This window comes from Oncorhynchus masou, chromosome 12 (genome assembly GCF_036934945.1).
Source record: "Oncorhynchus masou masou isolate Uvic2021 chromosome 12, UVic_Omas_1.1, whole genome shotgun sequence".
NCBI lineage: Eukaryota > Metazoa > Chordata > Actinopteri > Salmoniformes > Salmonidae > Oncorhynchus > Oncorhynchus masou.
The window spans coordinates 21,847,415-21,867,922 of record NC_088223.1 but is presented as its reverse complement, the minus strand read 5'-3'; the positions used below and the strand labels follow the sequence as shown (position 1 = coordinate 21,867,922).

At 40.5% G+C, this 20,508-nt stretch overlaps 1 protein-coding gene across 1 annotated transcript in view; it reads right to left on the bottom strand.

Annotated features, from left to right (window-relative positions):
* Positions 1–20,508, bottom strand: part of trpn1 (transient receptor potential cation channel, subfamily N, member 1) — a 49,444-nt gene that overhangs the window by 11,779 nt on the left and 17,157 nt on the right. Inside the window, exons 19-25 of the mRNA XM_064979897.1 lie at positions 20,179–20,385; positions 16,425–16,526; positions 16,069–16,167; positions 15,807–15,956; positions 15,428–15,535; positions 6,380–6,577; positions 1,258–1,467 (exon numbers count right to left, since the gene is read on the bottom strand). Of these exons, the coding sequence (XP_064835969.1) occupies positions 1,258–1,467; positions 6,380–6,577; positions 15,428–15,535; positions 15,807–15,956; positions 16,069–16,167; positions 16,425–16,526; positions 20,179–20,385 (1,074 nt within the window). The remainder of the gene's footprint in view (positions 1–1,257; positions 1,468–6,379; positions 6,578–15,427; positions 15,536–15,806; positions 15,957–16,068; positions 16,168–16,424; positions 16,527–20,178; positions 20,386–20,508) is intronic.

Genomic DNA, 20,508 nt, shown 5'->3' with positions numbered 1-20,508 from the left:
CAACACACCACATCACACCATCAGGTCAAACACAAACTACAGACAACACACCACACCACACCACACCACATCACACCATCAGGTCAAACACAAACTACAGACAACACACCACATCACAACATCTGGTCAAACACAAACTACAGACAACACACACCATCATGTCAAACACAAACAACACACACCATCAGGTCAAACACAAACTACAGACAACACAACACACCACACCATCAGGTCAAACACAAACTACAGACAACACACCACATCACACCATCAGGTCAAACACAAACTACAGACAACACACCATCAGGTCAAACACAAACTACAGACAACACACCATCAGGTCAAACACAAACTACAGACAACACACACCATCAGGTCAAACACAAACTACAGACAACACACCATCAGGTCAAACACAAACTACAGACAACACACCATCAGGTCAAACACAAACTACAGACAACACACCATCAGGTCAAACACAAACTACAGATAACACACACCATCAGGTCAAACACAAACTACACACACCAACACACCATCAGGTCAAACACAAACTACAGACAACACACACCAACACACCATCAGGTCAAACACAAACTACAGACAACACACCACATCACACCATCAGGTCAAACACAAACTACAGACAACACACCACACCACATCACACCATCAGGTCAAACATAAACTACAGACAACACACCACATCATACCATCAGGTCAAACACAAACTACAGACAACACACCCCATCACACCATCAGGTCAAACACAAACTACAGACAACACACACCATCAGGTCAAACACAAACTACAGACAACACACACCATCAGGTCAAACATAAACTACAGACAACACACACCATCAGGTCAAACATAAACTACAGACAACACACACCAACACACCATCAGGTCAAACACAAACTAGGTACTCATCAGCAACATTGATTTAAAAATATGTTTTGGCAGTGCCTGTTCTATTAAAATGGTGGTTTGCTGACATCTTGTGGTTAGACTAGAAAGAAAGTAGAAAGTATAGGGAGAATATTGAAAGGGAAAGGGGGATACCTAGTCAGTTGTACAACTGAATGCCTTCAACTGAAATTAGTCTCCGCATTTAACCCAACCACTCTGAATCAGAGAGGTGCGGGGGGCTGCCTTAATCGACATCCACGTCTTCGGCTCCCAGGGAACAAGGGGTTAACTGCCTTGCTCAAGGGCAGAACGACAACCAGAAAGAGAGAAGGAGCACCAACCTTCCTGTCCTCCAGCAGTCTCAGTATGTTGTTCTCTTGTCGTCGTAGCAGGAAGCTAACCGTCCCCTGGTGGTTATCCCCGGCAGCGTACTGCAGTGGTGTTCGTCCCCCCTGGCACTCTACACTGGCTGACGCCCCACTCTCCACCAGGAACCGCACCATGTCCAGACAGCCTGCTTTGGCTGCGTAGTGGAGTGGGGTCCAGCCACTCTAGAATTGGGGGGTCAGGTGTGAATTGAATTAGTGTGTGATCTGGCATAGTTTTTTATTATTGTCACCATAACATCCCTATAACATTGTCATACTCTCCCCATAATGTTTCTATAACATCCTCATACTCTCCCCATAATGTTTCCATAACATCCTCATACTCTCCCCATAATGTTTCCATAATATTCCCTTACAATCCTCAATAGATCCTCATACTCTCCCCATAATGTTTCCATAATATCCTCATACTCTCCCCACAATATTTCCATAACATCCGCATGCTCTCCCCATAATGTTTCCATAACACCCCCTTACATCCTCATAACATCTTCATACTTTCCCCATAATGTTTCCATAACATCCTCATACTCTCCCCATAATGTTTCCATAATATTCCCTTACAATCCTCAATAGATCCTCATACTCTCCCCATAATGTTTCCATAATATCCTCATACTCTCCCCACAATATTTCCATAACATCCGCATGCTCTCCCCATAATGTTTCCATAACACCCCCTTACATCCTCATAACATCTTCATACTCTCTCCATAATGTTTCCATAACACCCCCTTACATCCTCATAACATCCTCATAACATCCTCATAACATCCCCATACTTTTCCCATAATGTTTCCATTACATCCTCATAACATCCTCATAACATCCCCTTACATTCTCATAACATCCTCATAACATCCCCTTACATTCTCATAACATCCTCATAACATCCCCTTACATCCTCATAACATCCTCATAACATCCCCATACTTTTCCCATAATGTTTCCATTACATTCTCATAACATCCTCATAACATCCCCTTACATTCTCATAACATCCTCATACTCTCCCCATAATGTTTCCATAACACCCCTTACATCCTCTTAACATCATCATACTCTCCCCATAACATCCCCTTACATCCTCATAACATCCCCATACTTTCCCCATAATGTATCCATTAAATCCCCATAACATCCCCTTACATCCTCATAACATCCTCATACTCTCCCCATAATGTTTCCATTACATTCCCTTACATTCTCATACTCTCCCCATAACATCCCCTTAACATCCCCATAATGGTTCCATTACATTCCCTTACATCCTCATACTCTCCCCATAATGTTTCCATAACATCCTCATACTCTCCCCATAACATCCCCTTAACATCCCCATAATGGTTCCATTACATTCCCTTACATCCTCATACTCTCCCCATAATGTTTCCATAACATCCTCATACTCTCCCCATAACATCCCCTTAACAACCCCATAATGGTTCCATTACATTCCCTTACATCCTCATACTCTCCCCATAATGTTTCCATAACATCCTCATACTCTCCCCATAACATCCCCTTAACATCCCCATAATGGTTCCATTACATTCCCTTACATCCTCATACTCTCCCCATAATGGTTCCATTACATTCCCTTACATCCTCATACTCTCCCCATAATGTTTCCATAACATCCTCATACTCTCTCCATAATGTTTCCATAACATCCTCACACTCTCCCCATGTTTCCATAACATCCCCTTACATCCTCATACTCTCCCCATAATGTTTCCATTACATGTCCTTACATCCTCATAACATCCTCATACTCTCTCCATAATGTTTCCATTACATGCCCTTACATCCTCATAACATCCCCATACTCTCCCCATAATGTTTCCATTACATGTCCTTACATCCTCATAACATCCTCATACTCTCCCCATAATGTTTCCATTACATGTCCTTACATCCTCATAACATCATCATACTCTCCCCATAATGTTTCCATTACATGTCCTTACATCCTCATAACATCCCCATACTCTCCCCATAATGTTTCCATTACATCTCCTTACATCCTCATAACATCCCCATACTCTCCCCATAATGTTTCCATTACATGTCCTTACATCCTCATAACATCATCATACTCTCCTCATAATGTTTCCATTACATGCCCTTACATCCTCATAACATCCCCATACTCTCCCCATAATGTTTCCATTACATGCCCTTACATCCTCATAACATCCTCATACTCTCCCCATAATGTTTCCATAATATCCTCATACTCTCCCCACAATATTTCCATAACATCCGCATGCTCTCCCCATAATGTTTCCATAACACCCCCTTACATCCTCATAACATCTTCATACTTTCCCCATAATGTTTCCATAACATCCCCATTCTCTCCCCATAACATCCCCATACTCTCCCCATAATGTTTCCATAACGCCCCTTACATCCTCATAACATCTTCATACTCTCTCCATAATGTTTCCATAACACCCCCTTACATCCTCATAACATCCTCATAACATCCCCATACTTTTCCCATAATGTTTCCATTACATCCTCATAACATCCTCATAACATCCCCTTACATTCTCATAACATCCTCATAACATCCCCTTACATTCTCATAACATCCTCATAACATCCCCTTACATCCTCATAACATCCTCATAACATCCCCATACTTTTCCCATAATGTTTCCATTACATTCTCATAACATCCTCATAACATCCCCTTACATTCTCATAACATCCTCATACTCTCCCCATAATGTTTCCATAACACCCCTTACATCCTCTTAACATCATCATACTCTCCCCATAACATCCCCTTACATCCTCATAACATCCCCATACTTTCCCCATAATGTATCCATTAAATCCCCATAACATCCCCTTACATCCTCATAACATCCTCATAACATCCTCATACTCTCCCCATAATGTTTCCATTACATTCCCTTACATTCTCATACTCTCCCCATAACATCCCCTTAACATCCCCATAATGGTTCCATTACATTCCCTTACATCCTCATACTCTCCCCATAATGTTTCCATAACATCCTCATACTCTCCCCATAACATCCCCTTAACATCCCCATAATGGTTCCATTACATTCCCTTACATCCTCATACTCTCCCCATAATGTTTCCATAACATCCTCATACTCTCCCCATAACATCCCCTTAACAACCCCATAATGGTTCCATTACATTCCCTTACATCCTCATACTCTCCCCATAATGTTTCCATAACATCCTCATACTCTCCCCATAACATCCCCTTAACATCCCCATAATGGTTCCATTACATTCCCTTACATCCTCATACTCTCCCCATAATGGTTCCATTACATTCCCTTACATCCTCATACTCTCCCCATAATGTTTCCATAACATCCTCATACTCTCTCCATAATGTTTCCATAACATCCTCACACTCTCCCCATGTTTCCATAACATCCCCTTACATCCTCATACTCTCCCCATAATGTTTCCATTACATGTCCTTACATCCTCATAACATCCTCATACTCTCTCCATAATGTTTCCATAACATCCTCATACTCTCTCCATAATGTTTCCATAACATCCTCACACTCTCCCCATGTTTCCATAACATCCCCTTACATCCTCATACTTTCCCCATAATGTTTCCATTACATGTCCTTACATCCTCATAACATCCCCATACTCTCCCCATAATGTTTCCATTACATGTCCTTACATCCTCATAACATCATCATACTCTCCCCATAATGTTTCCATTACATGTCCTTACATCCTCATAACATCCCCATACTCTCCCCATAATGTTTCCATTACATGTCCTTACATCCTCATAACATCCCCATACTCTCCCCATAATGTTTCCATTACATGTCCTTACATCCTCATAACATCCCCATACTCTCCTCATAATGTTTCCATTACATGCCCTTACATCCTCATAACATCCCCATACTTTCCCCATAATGTTTCCATTACATCCTCATAACATCCTCATACTCTCTCCATAATGTTTCCATAACATCCTCACACTCTCCCCATGTTTCCATAACATCCCCTTACATCCTCATACTTTCCCCATAATGTTTCCATTACATCCTCATAACATCCTCATACTCTCTCCATAATGTTTCCATAACATCCTCACACTCTCCCCATGTTTCCATAACATCCCCTTACATCCTCATACTTTCCCCATAATGTTTCCATAACATCATCATACTCTCCCCATAACATCCTCATAACATCCCCATACTCTCCCCATAATGTTTCCATTACATGCCCTTACATCCTCATAACATCCTCATACTCTCCCCATAATGTTTCCATTACATGCCCTTACATCCTCATAACATCATCATACTCTCCCCATAATGTTTCCATTACATGCCCTTACATCCTCATAACATCCCCATACTCTCCCCATAATGTTTCCATTACATCTCCTTACATCCTCATAACATCCTCATACTCTCCCCATAATGTTTCCATTACATGTCCTTACATCCTCATAACATCCCCATACTTTCCCCATAATGTTTCCATAACATCATCATACTCTCCCCATAACATCCTCATAACATCCCCATACTCTCCCCATAATGTTTCCATTACATGCCCTTACATCCTCATAACATCCTCATACTCTCCCCATAATGTTTCCATTACATGCCCTTACATCCTCATAACATCATCATACTCTCCCCATAATGTTTCCATTACATGTCCTTACATCCTCATAACATCCCCATACTCTCCCCATAATGTTTCCATTACATCTCCTTACATCCTCATAACATCCTCATACTCTCCCCATAATGTTTCCATTACATGTCCTTACATCCTCATAACATCCCCATACTTTCCCCATAATGTTTCCCTAACATCATCATACTCTCCCCATAACATCCTCATAACATCCTCATACTCTCCCCATAATGTTTCCATAACAACCCCTTACATCCTCATAACATCCCCATACTTTCCCCATAATGTTTCCATTACATCTCCTTACATCCTCATACTCTCTCCATAATGTTTCCATAACATCCACAAATTCTCCACATAACATCTCCTATCTCCAGGTCAGTCTCACCTCTTCGGTGTGGTTGATCTCGGCCCCCTGGCCCAGCAGCACTCTGACCATGGCCACGTGGCCGCTGGCGGAGGCCAGGTGCAGACAGGTGCGGCCCTGCTTGTCCCTCAGGTGCAGCAGAGAGCTGGAGCGGCTCAGCAGCAGCCCCACCACAGACATGTGACCACTCTGGGCTGCCAGGTGAAGGGGGGTGGAGCCCTGTGGAGAAGGGGGAGGGACAGGAGGACGGTCAGTCTGACAGATCCCCACAAATATATACCGTACGCATATGCTCACACACAAGCTTGCAAAACGTGTACATGAACACAAACATTTACACATAAACCCTTGCACAAATGCATACACTCATGTAAAATGCATTCAGAAAGTATTCAGACCCCTTGATTTTTCACACATTTTGTTACGTTACAGCCTTATTCGAAAGTTTTTTACATTGTTTTTATTCCTCATCAATCTACACACAATAACCCATAATGACAAAATCTATATATATTTTTTTTTGCTAATTTATTAAACATAAAACACTGAAATATCACATTTACATAAGTATTCAGACCCGCACCTTTGGCAGCGAATACAGCCTCAAGTCTTCGTGGGTATGACGCTACAAGCTTGGCACACCTGTATTTGGGGAGTTTCTTTCATTCTTCTCTGCAGATCTTCTCAAGCTCCATGAGGTTGGATGGGGAGCGTCATTGCACAGCTATTTTCAGGTCTCTCCAGAGATGTTCAATCGGGTTCAAGTCCAGGCTCTGGCTGGACACTCAAGGACATTCAGAGACTTGTTCTGAAGCCGCTCCTGCGTTGGCTTGGCTGTGTGCTTAGAGTCGTTGTCCTGTTGGAAGGTGAACCTTAGCCCCAGTCTGACATCCTGAGTGCCCGGGAGCAGGTTTTCATCAAGGATCTCTCTGTACTTTGCTGTTCATTTTTCCCTCGGTCCTGACTAGTCTCCCAGTCCCTGTCGCTGAAAAACATCCCCACAGCATGATGCTGCCATGCTTATGCTTCACCGTAGGGATGGTGCCAGGTTTCCTCCAGACATGACACTTGGCATTAAGGCCAAATAATTCAATCTCGGTTTCATCAGACCAGAGAATCTTGTTTCTCATGGTCTGAGAGTCCTTTAGGTACCTTTTGGCAAACTCCAAGCGGGCTGTAATGTGCCTTTTACTGAGGAGTGGCTTCCGTCTGGCCACTCCACCATAAAGGCCTGATTGGTGGAGTGCTGCAGAGATGGTTGTCCTTCTGGGAGGTTCTCCCATTTCCACAGAGGAACTCTGGAGCTTTATCAGAGTGGCCATCGGGGGTTTTTTTAATTATTTTTTTCTCTTTTATTTCTTATTTGTTACAAAAAACACAAGGAAGGGTAACATTAAATTATTAGAACATGATGGACAAACAATACAGCATCAAGACACTATCAAACATGTATCAGTCTTTCCGCAACAGAGCCATCCTTATGTATGAGGGTGTGTGTGCATGATAGTGATATAAAATATATGTCCTAATTTCCTTTTTCATGATCACAATCTTGTGAAACCTGAACCCTCCAAGATCCCCCCACAGTTCCCCAATAGTTGTCCCTCAACCATTCGCGACCCCTACCACAGCCCCCCCGTAACGTACAATTTCAACCTATCTAATCGAATAGAATTTACAGATTGCAAAATCTCTTCCCAACTCTTTGGCAATCCTGTATGGCACAGTTGTCAACATCCTGGTCCTCAAATGAAACTGGTATACTTTCCTATTTATGCTATTTTTATTCATACCCAGTTTTGATCCTTTATATTGGGCAGACAGACCGGTTCCCTACCTCTTCCCGCTGCCACCTGACTCCTCCATTTTTGGGAAAATGCTGTAAACAATTGGTTGAACTCTTGGATTGAGCAGACCTTCCCGTACAATTCTGATAACTTCATGAAGAACATAACTCTACCATTACAATTTACAATATCATTTAAGAACAAAATCCCCTATTCAAACATCTTTCCCATAAATATATGTATTTTATCAACCAGTACATTTGAGTTCAGCCATAATATTTGTTCTATATTTTCAGGGGGATGGAACTGAAATTGTATCCAGCTCTGCAATGCTTGTTTGAAAAAGACAGATACTTGGAAAAAAGCATAATTTTCAATTAAATTAAAATGAGACATGGCAATCTGCACAAAGGCAAAAATGCCATTTTAAACAATGGATGAACTTTTCTTATTAATCTACTTGAGAACCATTTAGGGTTCAAATAAAACTTTTGAATGAGTGAAGTTTTTAGAGAGAGGTTTAGTGCTTTTATATTTAATAATCTCAACCCACCCAATTCATATTCATTATATAGATAAGCTCATTTTTATTTTGTCTGGTTTAGCATCCGAGATAAAGCTAAATATTTTTTGCTCATATGATTTGAAAAACTAATCATCAGGAGTAGGCAGCGCCATAAGTAAGCAAATAAACTGCGATATGACTAAGGAGTTAATCAGGGCAATTTTTCCATAAATAGACAGGTATTTACCGCTCCATGGTTGCAGGATCTTGTCTATTTTTACATGTTTTCTATTGAAATTCATTGTGGAGAGCTTATTTATATCTTTTGTGATATGAATACCGAGTATGTCTACTTCACCATCATCCCATTTTATAGGTAAGCTGCAAGGTAATGTAAAAGTTTTATTTTTTAAGGATCCAATACATAATATTGTACACTTATCATAATTAGGTTTTAGTCCAGAGAGTACAGAAAAGTTATCTAGATCTTTAATGAGACATTGCAGGGATCTAGCTTGTGGACTTAACATGAAACTTGAGTTATCGGCATACCTTTGTTATTAAGCCTTGGATTTCTAATCCTCTAATGTTGTTATTGGATCTGATTTTAATACAGTAGCTAGCATTTCGATGGCCACAACGAATAGATATGGTGACAGCGGACACCCTTGTTTAACTCCTCTTGACAATTCAAAACTCTCTGAGAAGTAGCCGTTATTTACTATTTTACACCTGGGGTTGCTATACATTATTTTTACCCATTTTATAAGTGAATTACCGAAATTGAAAAAATCCAGGCATTTATAAATAAAATTCAGTCTTACTTTATAAATGCCCTTTCAAAATCCGCTATAAATACCATTCCTGGCTTCTTATATGTTTCATGATGTTCTATTATTTCTAGTATTTGTCGTATATTATCTCCAATGTATCGTCCATGTAAAAAAAAACTGTCTGATCAGGATGAATAATACCTGGTAAAACCCTTTTAATTCTGAGTGCTATGCATGTTGCTAGTATTTTTGCATTACAACATTGAAGTGTAAGGGGCCTCCAGTTTTTTTTAGATAGCAAATATAAAGACCCGGTCTATCTGGGTCTTGCTTTAATAATAGAAAAATCAGACCTTCCTGCTGAGTACGTGACAGACTACCATTTCTATAGGAGTAGTTAAAACAATCTAACAATGGAGCTTTAGGTATATCAAAAAATACTTGATATACATCTACTGGTATGCCATCAAGCCCTGGGGTTTTTCCAGACTGAAAGGATTTAATAGCCTCAAAAGGTTCTTCCTCTGTAATTTGGCCTTCGCACTGATCTTTCTGTACATTTGTTAATTTTCCATTTTTTTTATATTATTTGGAAATAATTCCTTACCGTAATCTTCATTCAGTGGGAGAGGATGAGATGGAAAAGAGAACATCTGCCTAAAATAATTAGCTTCCTCTTTTAAAATATCATTCGGAGAATCATAGATGACTCTGTCTTCAGTAACGAGTTTCTGCAAATTCTTATTGTTAGCGTTCCTGTATTGGAGATTCAGGAAGAATTGTGTGCATTTTTCTCCATATGTTCTTAGTTTTTCCTCTAACTTATTTTGTATCTCTGTAGTATTTTTATTGCTATCTACCTGTACTATTAGTTCATGGATTTCCCTTGTTACATTTACATTTAAGTCATTTAGCAGACGCTCTTATGTTAGTCTTGTTTCTTTAGCCAGAAACTGCTTTATTATTATTATTATTATTATTATTATTATTTTGGATGAATATTGAATTGAATGACCCCTGAATGTACATTTAAAGGTATCCCAAACAATAAGGGGATTTCCTGAACCTATATTATACTGGAAAAATTAAGTTATAAATGATTTTGTCTTAGTTAAAAATAAGTTGTCCTCCAGTAAACTTTGATTACATTTCAATATCCCCGTCCACGTGGAAAATCTATAAGAGTTATGTGAATGCCAATTTGACGATGATCCGATTGCATTCTGTCTCCTATTAAAACTTTTATAACCTTTGATGCAAGAGAGAAAGATACAAGAAAGTAGTCAAGACGACTAGCTTGATTAAGTCTCCTCCATGTATATCTCACTAGGTCGGGGTTTGTAGTCTCCAAATATCCACTATTTCTAATGTGTCCATAATATTTGTGATTTCCTTAAGGGCACGGTGATGATAGTTTGTAGAGTGATTACCTTTACGGTCCATTGAGGTACTTAACACTGTGTTATAGTCTCCTACCATAATGATTAGATCATTTGTTGCATGTAATTTCAATAAATTGGTATAAATGTTTTCGAAGAAGTGTGGATCATCCTGATTTGGAACATATAGATTAATGAGCCAAATCTCTTTTTCATCCAATTTCATATTCAAAAGGATCCACCTTCCTTGCAAATCATTCCTGATTATTTGCACATTCAGATCGAAATTTTTGTTAATTAATATCATCACCCCCTTTGAGTTCCTTTGTCCATAACGGAAAATTATTTCACCACCCGATTCCTTATTCCACACAACTTCATCTAAGGATGTAGAGTGAGTTTCCTGAAAACAGTATATGCTATATTCCTTTTCTTTTAGCCATCTAAAGACTGATCTTTTTTTGTAATCTGCCAAACCGTTACAATTATAACTAGCTATACTTATTTCACCCCATAAATAGATACCATTCTCAGGCTAAATTGACCATAATTAGTGCTTGTAATGTTATTGCCATTAGAGGTATTATGAAGGTCAAAACTAGAGCTTTCAAATGTCTGATATTTAGAATTCAAGAAATAGGTTCTAGCAATATTTTTTTTATTCCCTTGCCTGTGAGCCAATGCCACAGATGTTAGAAAATTGAGACAAATTATGTGTGTAACAAATCTGAGTAGGTTGATGTGTACGATATTGGATATGATATAATGAGAGTGTGTATGATGTCTGTATAAGAGTAAGACTATAATGTGTGATGTCCAATAAATAATAACTCTGCCAATTTGCATGTTTCAGTGTCTATGTGTGTAACATGTAGTGTGTATAGCCTTAATATTCATAATTAATATTCATAATTGTAATCCATATCGTATCACCATCATAGTTGCATCATAATTACCATAATTACATATCCTAGCATTTCCATAGCAATTAACGTTTCACGTGATCATGAAAGAGACCTTGCATTACTCAAGAAACGGCTTCACTACAGTACAAATGTATTCCGTACAATATGTTATTATTTCCCAATGCCCCTATTTTGATATCTTCCCTTTGCTTGTCGTAAGCATATACAAACTTGAAGACAAATACATTAAAAAGATAGACAACAATAAACACATTAAATTGGGGCGGCAGGATAGCCTAGTGGTTAGAGCGTTGGACTAGTAACCGGAAGGTTGCAAGTTCAAACCCCTGAGCTGACAAGGTACAAATCTGTCGTTCTGTCCCTGAACAGGCAGTTAACCCACTGTTCCTAGGCCGTCATTGAAAATAAGAATTTGTTCTTAACTGACTTGCCTAGTAAAAAAAATAAAAAATAAATTATAAAACAGTTTGACAAAAGAGAGAGTGAGAGAAGAGAGCAGAATCAGGTGCGTCTGTATGTGTAAGCAAGCATGCAGTTGAGTGTGTGTTCATATCCACTTAATAATGTTTCAATATTTTAAACAGTTCCCATACCTTCTTTTTTTCATAATCTGAAGTCTCTGTAGAATTTAGTACAGCCACAGTGTTATGGAGCTGTCTCGGAATAGCTGTCCATCTATAAAGAGTTTGTCCGCATTGATAAAGCCACGCCCACCATCCATCCTTTGTTGTCTTTGTACCGGATACAGTCTCTTACGACGTTTGTTTATCTCCTTTGGAAATTGGTCATTGAGACTGAATTTGGTCCCTTTAAGCTCCCTTCCCCTGCTTTTGATCAGCTCCTTTTGTTGGTAATGTTCAAACTTTGCAATGATCGGTCGGGGACCCTTGGTCTTGTAGCTCCGAGCTCCAAGTCTGTGTACTCGGTGGAAAGGCACCTTGTTTACAGTCTCTACAGGAAGTTTCAATGCAGATTTCATGAATTCTCTGATGGCACCCTCTGGATAATTGGATGCGTCCTCAGGAATACCAGAAAAAAATAGATTTTCACGCATGCTACGACTTTGTATGTCTAGTAGCGTCTCCTTCATCACCCTGTTTCCCTGAGTAGACAATCCATGTTGGAATCGTGTATTTTTAACTTGGCTGTGAGTGTCTTGTTTTCTATTTGGAGCTTGAGACTTTCACTCTGGCTGAACTCCAAACTCCCCCTCAGCCCTGCTACCTCCTCACACAACTTTTCCATTGTTGCATGGATTCCAGCCAGAGCACTAGACACTACCTCAATGGTAAGTAAATTGTCCGTGTCTGTAGATTAATCTGTTTTTCTTTATTTTGTCGGGTTAACCTCTTACACTTATGGTGGCGCTATTTCATTTTTGGAAGAAAAACGTTCCCGTTTTAAACAAGATATTTTGTCACAAAAAGATGCTCGACTATGCATATAATTGCTACTGTTCGAAAGAAAACACTCTGACGTGTCCAGAAATACAAATATCTTCTCTGTGCGTGCCCTTTAACGTGAGCTTCAGGCAAAACCAAGATGACTTGGCATCCAGGAAATGACAAGGATTTTTGAGGCTCTGTCTTTCATGATCTCCTTATATGGCTGTGAATGAGTGAATGAGTCTGCCCTTTCTGTCGTTTCCCCAAGGTGTCTGCAGCATTGTGACGTATTTGTAGGCAGATCGTTGGAAGATTGACCATAAGAGACCACATTTACCACGTGTCCGCCCGGTGTCCTGCGCCGAAATTGGTGCGCAAAAGTCACCTGCCAGTATTTTTCCATGGGGCACAGACAGAGAAGCAAGCTTCCAAGAACTGCATGTCAATGAAGAGATATGTGAAAAAACACCTTGAGGATTGATTCCAAACAACGTTTGCCATGTTTCGGTCGATATTATGTAGTTAATCCGGAAAAAGTTTCACGTTGTAGGTGACTGCATTTTCGGTTCGTTTCGGTAGCCAGGCGCAATGTAGAAAACGGAACGATTTCTCCTACACACAGACGCTTTCAGGAAACACTGCGCATTTGGTATGTGGCTGGGAGTCTCCTCATTGAAAACATCAGAAGCTCTTCAAAGGTAAATGATTTTATTTATTTGGTTATCTGGCTTTTGTGAAAATGTTGCGTGCTACATGCTACACAAAATGCTACGCTAGCTTTGCATACTCTTACACAAATTAGTCAATTTCTATGGTTCAAAAGCATATTTTGAAAATCTGAGATGACAGTGTTGTTAAGAAAAGGCTAAGCTTGAGAGCAAACGCATTATTTTAATTTTATTTGCGATTTTCAGAAATCGTTAACGTTGCGTTATGCTAATGAGCCTGAGGCTTAGTCACAATCCCGGATCCGGGATGGGGAGTTTCAAGAGGTTAAAGGAGTATGTTGTTCCTCCATAGCGTAAAGCTGTTGGTACTCGTCGATTTCCCTCAGGATCTGCTTGGTATCCAGATTGGCTCTATACTGCAACTAGTTGTTTTACGAAAAGATAACAATGAGTCTTTCCCACGACGACGACAGGTGTCTGTAGTACAGACAGCTAGCACTCGCGGAATCCACACAAAAAAGGAACACAAACTTGCAGTCCCAGCCGTAAAGGCTAACCGCATTGTGGAATCCTTAGTAACAAAACTTTAGTTCGGATTGAAATCGATTTAATGAAAAAGTTTGAATGTAAACAACAAACTGAATGTAGACAATACAGTGTCCTGTTGCACGCTCTGATTTGGCCATCGGGTTCTTCGTCACCTCCCTGACCACGGCCCTTTCTCCCCCGATTGCTCAGTTTGGCCAGGTGGCCAGCCCTGGGAAGAGTCTTGGCTGTTTAAAATTTCTTCCATTTAAGAATGATGAAGGTAACCGTGTTCTTGGGGACATTCAATGCTGTAGACATTTTTTGGTACCCTTCTCCAGATCTATGCCTCGTCACAATCCTGTCTCGGAGCTCTACTGACAATTCCTTCGACCTCATGGCTTGGTTTTTGCTCTGACATGCACTGTCAACTGTGAGACCTTATATAGACAGGTGTGTGCCTTTCCAAATCATGTCCAATCAATTTAATTTACCACAGGTGGACTCCAATCAAGTTGTAGAAACATATCAAGGATGATCAATGGAAAGCAATTTTGAGTCTCATAGCAAAGGGTCTGAATGTAAATAAGATACTTCTGTTATAAAAATAAAAACAATTGCTTTGTCATTATGGGGTATTGTGTGTAGAGTGATGAGTTTTTTATTTATTTAATCCATTTTAGAATACGGCTGTAGCGTAACAATATGTAGAAAGGCAAGTGATCTGAAAACTTTCCGAATACACTGGCAATGGTCATCACAATTTGTATTTATTATTTATTATTTTTTTGTGTTACTTTTACCCCTTTTCTCTCCAATTGCTAGTTACAGTCTTGTCTCATTGCTGCAACTCCCGTATGGACTCAGGAGAGGCAAAGGTCGAGAATTGTGCATCCTGCGAGACACAACCCAACTAATTTGAAACAAAAGTGTGACCCTGATTTACACTCTGTGTGACCCTGATTTAGCCCACTGCAGTAAAAGGTTAGTGGATTAGAGCACCCATCAAACACTGGAAATTGATGCCTGAAAAAGACAGATCCTCAGGTGGGCGGGGCATGCACATTGCTATATGCACACATATTCACTTACGCGCATGCACACACACGAAAAGAGCTTACCTGTATGTCTGTCACTTTGTCTGCCTGTACACCAGGGGAATTGAGCAGCAATCTCACCACACTCTCATGGCCAGACTGGGCAGCCAGGTGCAAGGGAGTGTATCCTGACTGGAACACACACACACACACACACACACACACACACACACACACACACACACACACACACACACACACACACACACACACACACACACACACACACACACACACACAACACACACACACACACACACACACACACACACACACACACACACACACACACACACACACACACACAATGAAGGACTTTTTATGAAGGACTCTTTTATTCATGGGGGAGGACTGTTGATTTTCTGGTCATAAGTGAGTTGTGGGGTACTATAATGTTACCTACCTCTGAAGGGGGCTGCTGCACTGGTATTCCCTCCCTACTGTTGCTGTTTGGGATGTCACTGCGCATGGTGGCTGGCACCTTGGTAAGGATCTCTGAGACAAAGTCCACCTGACCAAAACGGGCTGCTACATGCAACGCAGTCAACCCTGTCTGGGATCATAGTTACACATCAAATCAACATACCTAAACAGTAGTTAACTTAAAACTAGTTAACATAGTTAGTTAGTTAACATTTTCTAGTTTTAAGAGTAGGGACAGATACCTTGGAGCTGGCGATCTTAAAGGAGATGCTTCCCTTCAGCACGTCCATGATGTGTGTGTGACCGTTCTTGGCTGCCAAGTGAATGGCTGTCATCCCTTCCTGGGAAGATGAGAAAGTTAATAAACTTTTGAATGAATCGATCTGAGCTACTTTTGAATTAATTGATCTGAGCTGCTTTTGAATGAATCAATCTCTGTTGAGTTATTCTTTACTGTAGACTGAGTTTTGCATGACACCCTAAAACTGAATTGAATAAATGTAGCTACAGTCAGTAACAGTGCATCATTTCTAGTCAGTCTGCAGTCAGTCTTTGGTCAGTCCCCCCCAGGTGAAGTTGTGTTCTCTCCATCACTCACTGCGTCCTCTTCAGCTACAGACGCCCCAGCCTCCAGGAGGACCTTCACCACCTCGGTGTGTCCCCCAGCAGACGCCAGGTGCAGAGGACAGGAGCCATTGGTCTAGGAATGAAGGAGGGTGGACAGAATGGATTAAAAAAAAGTCAAGCTGGTGACTAAGCTTATCAATCACCCCTTATCCCTTTGATAATCATATCAAATTAAATTATATTTGTCACATGCGCCGAATACAACAGGTGTAGACTTTAAGTTGAAATTCTTACTTACGAGCCCTTCCCAACATTGCAGAGTTTAAAAAATACAAAAATAAACATAGTAACACAAGAGGAATAAAATACACAAGAATAGAGCTATAAACAGGGAGTACCAGTACCAGATCAATGTACTGCTATTACAGGGAGTACCAGATCAATGTGCTGCTATAACAGGGAGTACCAGATCAATGTACTGCTATTACAGGGAGTACCAGATCAATGTGCTGCTATAACAGGGAGTACCAGTACCAGATCAATGTGCTGCTATAACAGGGAGTACCAGATCAATGTACTGCTATTACAGGGAGTACGAGATCAATGTGTTGGTATTACAGGGAGTACCATTACCACATCAATGTGCTGCTATTACAGGGAGTACCTGATCAATGTGCTGCATGTTGACAACAACATGTTGTGGAATTACTGGTCATGCTCTAGATTGGTTTATAAATTACCTATCAAATCGTACACAATGTGTAATGGCAGATGGTTGTAAATCTGAGTCCATAGAGGTGTGCTCAGGTGTTCCGCAAGGTTCTATTTTGAGCCCACTGTTGTTCATTTTGTATATCAACAACATTGGGGATCTTATTAAAGATGTTCAGATGCGGATGTTCATTTTTATGCAGACGATACTGATCTTTATTCAAGTGGTAGTAGTTTATCTTTAGCTTTTGAAAATGCCCAAAGAGCATTTAACATCATACAACAGAATCTGTATGATTTAAAGCTGGTTCTAAATTCGGGTAAAACCAAATGCATGGTATTTTCAAATGCCAGGCATGTTACTAACCATGTCATTGCTACGTTGGCTGGACATACTATAGAGCAAGTTAAAGTGCACAAATATTTGGGTATGTGGGTTAATGATAAGCTGAGCTTCACTGTGCATGTAGAGAACTTTATAAGGAAGCTCAAGCTGAAAATAGGTTTTTAATACCGGCATAAGACTTGTTTTTTTCTTGGAGGCCAGGAAGGTGCTGGTACGATATACAGTGCCTTGCGAAAGTATTCGGCCCCCTTGAACTTTGCGACCTTTTGCCACATTTCAGGCTTCAAACATAAAGATATAAAACTGCATTTTTTTGTGAAGAATCAACAACAAGTGGGACACAATCATGAAGTGGAACAACATTTATTGGATATTTCAAACTTTTTTAACAAATCAAAAACTGAACAATTGGGCGTGCAAAATTATTCAGCCCCTTTAAGTTAATACTTTGTAGCGCCACCTTTTGCTGCGATTACAGCTGTAAGTCGGTTGGGGTTTGTCTCTATCAGTTTTGCACATCGAGAGACTGAAATGTTTTCCCATTCCTCCTTGCAAAACAGCTCGAGCTCAGTGAGGTTGGATGGAGAGCATTTGTGAACAGCAGTTTTCAGTTCTTTCCACAGATTCTCGATTGAATTCAGGTCTGGACTTTGACTTGGCCATTCTAACACCTGGATATGTTTATTTTTGAACCATTCCATTGTAGATTTTGCTTTATGTTTTGGATCATTGTCTTGTTGGAAGACAAATCTCCGTCCCAGTCTCAGGTCTTTTGCAGACTCCATCAGATTTTCTTCCAGAATGGTCCTGTATTTGGCTCCATCCATCTTCCCCTCAATTTTAACCATCTTCCCTGTCCCTGCTGAAGAAAAGCAGGCCCAAACCATGATGCTGCCACCACCATGTTTGACAGCGGGGATGGTGTGTTCAGGTTGATGAGCTGTGTTGCTTTTACGCCAAACATAACGTTTTGCATTGTTGTCAAAATGTTCAATTTTGGTTTCATCTGACCAGAGCACCTTCTTCCACATGTTTGGTGTGTCTCCCAGGTGGCTTGTGGCAAACTTTAAACAACACTTTTTATGGATATCTTTAAGAAATGGCTTTCTTCTTGCCACTCTTCCATAAAGGCCAGATTTGTGCAATATACGACTGATTGTTGTCCTATGGACAGAGTCTCCCACCTCAGCTGTAGATCTCTGCAGTTCATCCAGAGTGATCATGGGCCTCTTGGCTGCATCTCTGATCAGTCTTCTCCTTGTATGAGCTGAAAGTTTAGAGGGACGGCCAGGTCTTGGTGGATTTGCAGTGGTCTGATACTCCTTCCATTTCAATATTATCGCTTGCACAGTGCTCCTTGGGATGTTTAAAGCTTGGGAAATCTTTTTGTATCCAAATCCGGCTTTAAACTTCTTCACAACAGTATCTCGGACCTGCCTGGTGTGTTCCTTGTTCTTCATGATGCTCTCTGCGCTTTTACCGGACCCCTGAGACAATCACAGTGCAGGTGCATTTATACGGAGACTTGATTACACACAGGTGGATTGTATTTATCATCATTAGTCATTTAGGTCAACATTGGATCATTCAGAGATCCTCACTGAACTTCTGGAGAGAGTTTTGCTGCACTGAAAGTAAAGGGGCAGAATAATTTTGCACGCCCAATTTTTCAGTTTTTGATTTGTTAAAAAAGTTTGAAATATCCAATAAATGTCGTTCCACTTCATGATTGTGTCCCACTTGTTGTTGAATCTTCAAAAAAAAATACAGTTTTATATCTTTATGTTTGAAGCCTGAAATGTGGCAAAAGGTCTCAAAGTTCAAGGGGGCCGAATACTTTCGCAAGGCACTGTACATTACGGGCAGTTTTAGATTTTAGTGATGTTATATACATGCAGGCCTCAGCCACTACCCTGAGAACACTTGATTCAGTGTATCATGCAGCCCTCAGGTTCATTACAAATCAAAAACATCTAACACATCATTGTGATCTCTACAGCTCTGTTGGCTGGTCGTCATGGACCTTGCGTAGGCTTAAACACTGGTAGACACTGATTTATAAGGCCATATTGGGTAAAATGCCATTTTATCTCTATTCTTTTTCAGTCAGGTCGGTAAATAAATATCAATTACGGTCCCATTCTCATTTGCTTCTAACAGTACCTAAAAATAGAACAGGTCATGGTAGAAATAGTTTTAGTTACTTAGCTCTGTGGTCCTGGAATTCTCTCCTGAACATTTTAGAATTTGATTATCTAGTTTCGTTGGTGGAGTTTAAATACTTGATCGATGTATATATCATAGAAGAGTGATATTGTTTTAGGGGGAGCTGTTTTTAGTCAAGACTTTCGTGGTTTTTACATAAAATGTTTTTGTTGTACTGTATGTTTATAGTTTTGTTTAATGTTGTGTTAGTGTATGTAGGTTGTTTTGTCTGAAACGTTGTTCCCCCTCCTACTATTGGACCAGGTCTCTCTTGGAAAAGAGATGTTATCTCAATGAGAAAAAGGAGAAAAACCTGTATAAATAAAGGTAAAATTCAAAATAAATTAAAACAGAGCAGCACTACTAGCAAAAGCCTCCTGCCCTCTGACATTGTTGTGGAATTATTGTGTTATTCTATAACATTGTAATTCTCTATTGTTCTGTTTCCATGATACATTTTCAGCCAAGCACAGAGAAACACTACTTCCTGACTCCTTGTGACTCCTAAACCCTGACCTCTGACCTTGTTACTCAGCGTGGTCACTCCCCCCTGTTTGAACTTGAGCAGCTCCCTGATTACGGCCAGGCTGCCCTTGGCCGCAGCGATATGGGTGCAGGTGGCCCCCTCCACATTGGCCAGGGTGGCCAGCTCTGGACGGTGCTTCAGGAACAGCTTGACCACCTCAGAATGGTCGTTCTCTGCAGCCAGGTGGAGGGGCGTCTGGCCGTGCTGGGGACAAGAGAGACATAAATGAATGGAAGGATGGATGGATGACTAACTGAATTAACCAATGAATGAGTGTTTTGGATGGGGGGATAGGTGGCCGGTAGCCTAGTGGTTAAGCGTGTTGGG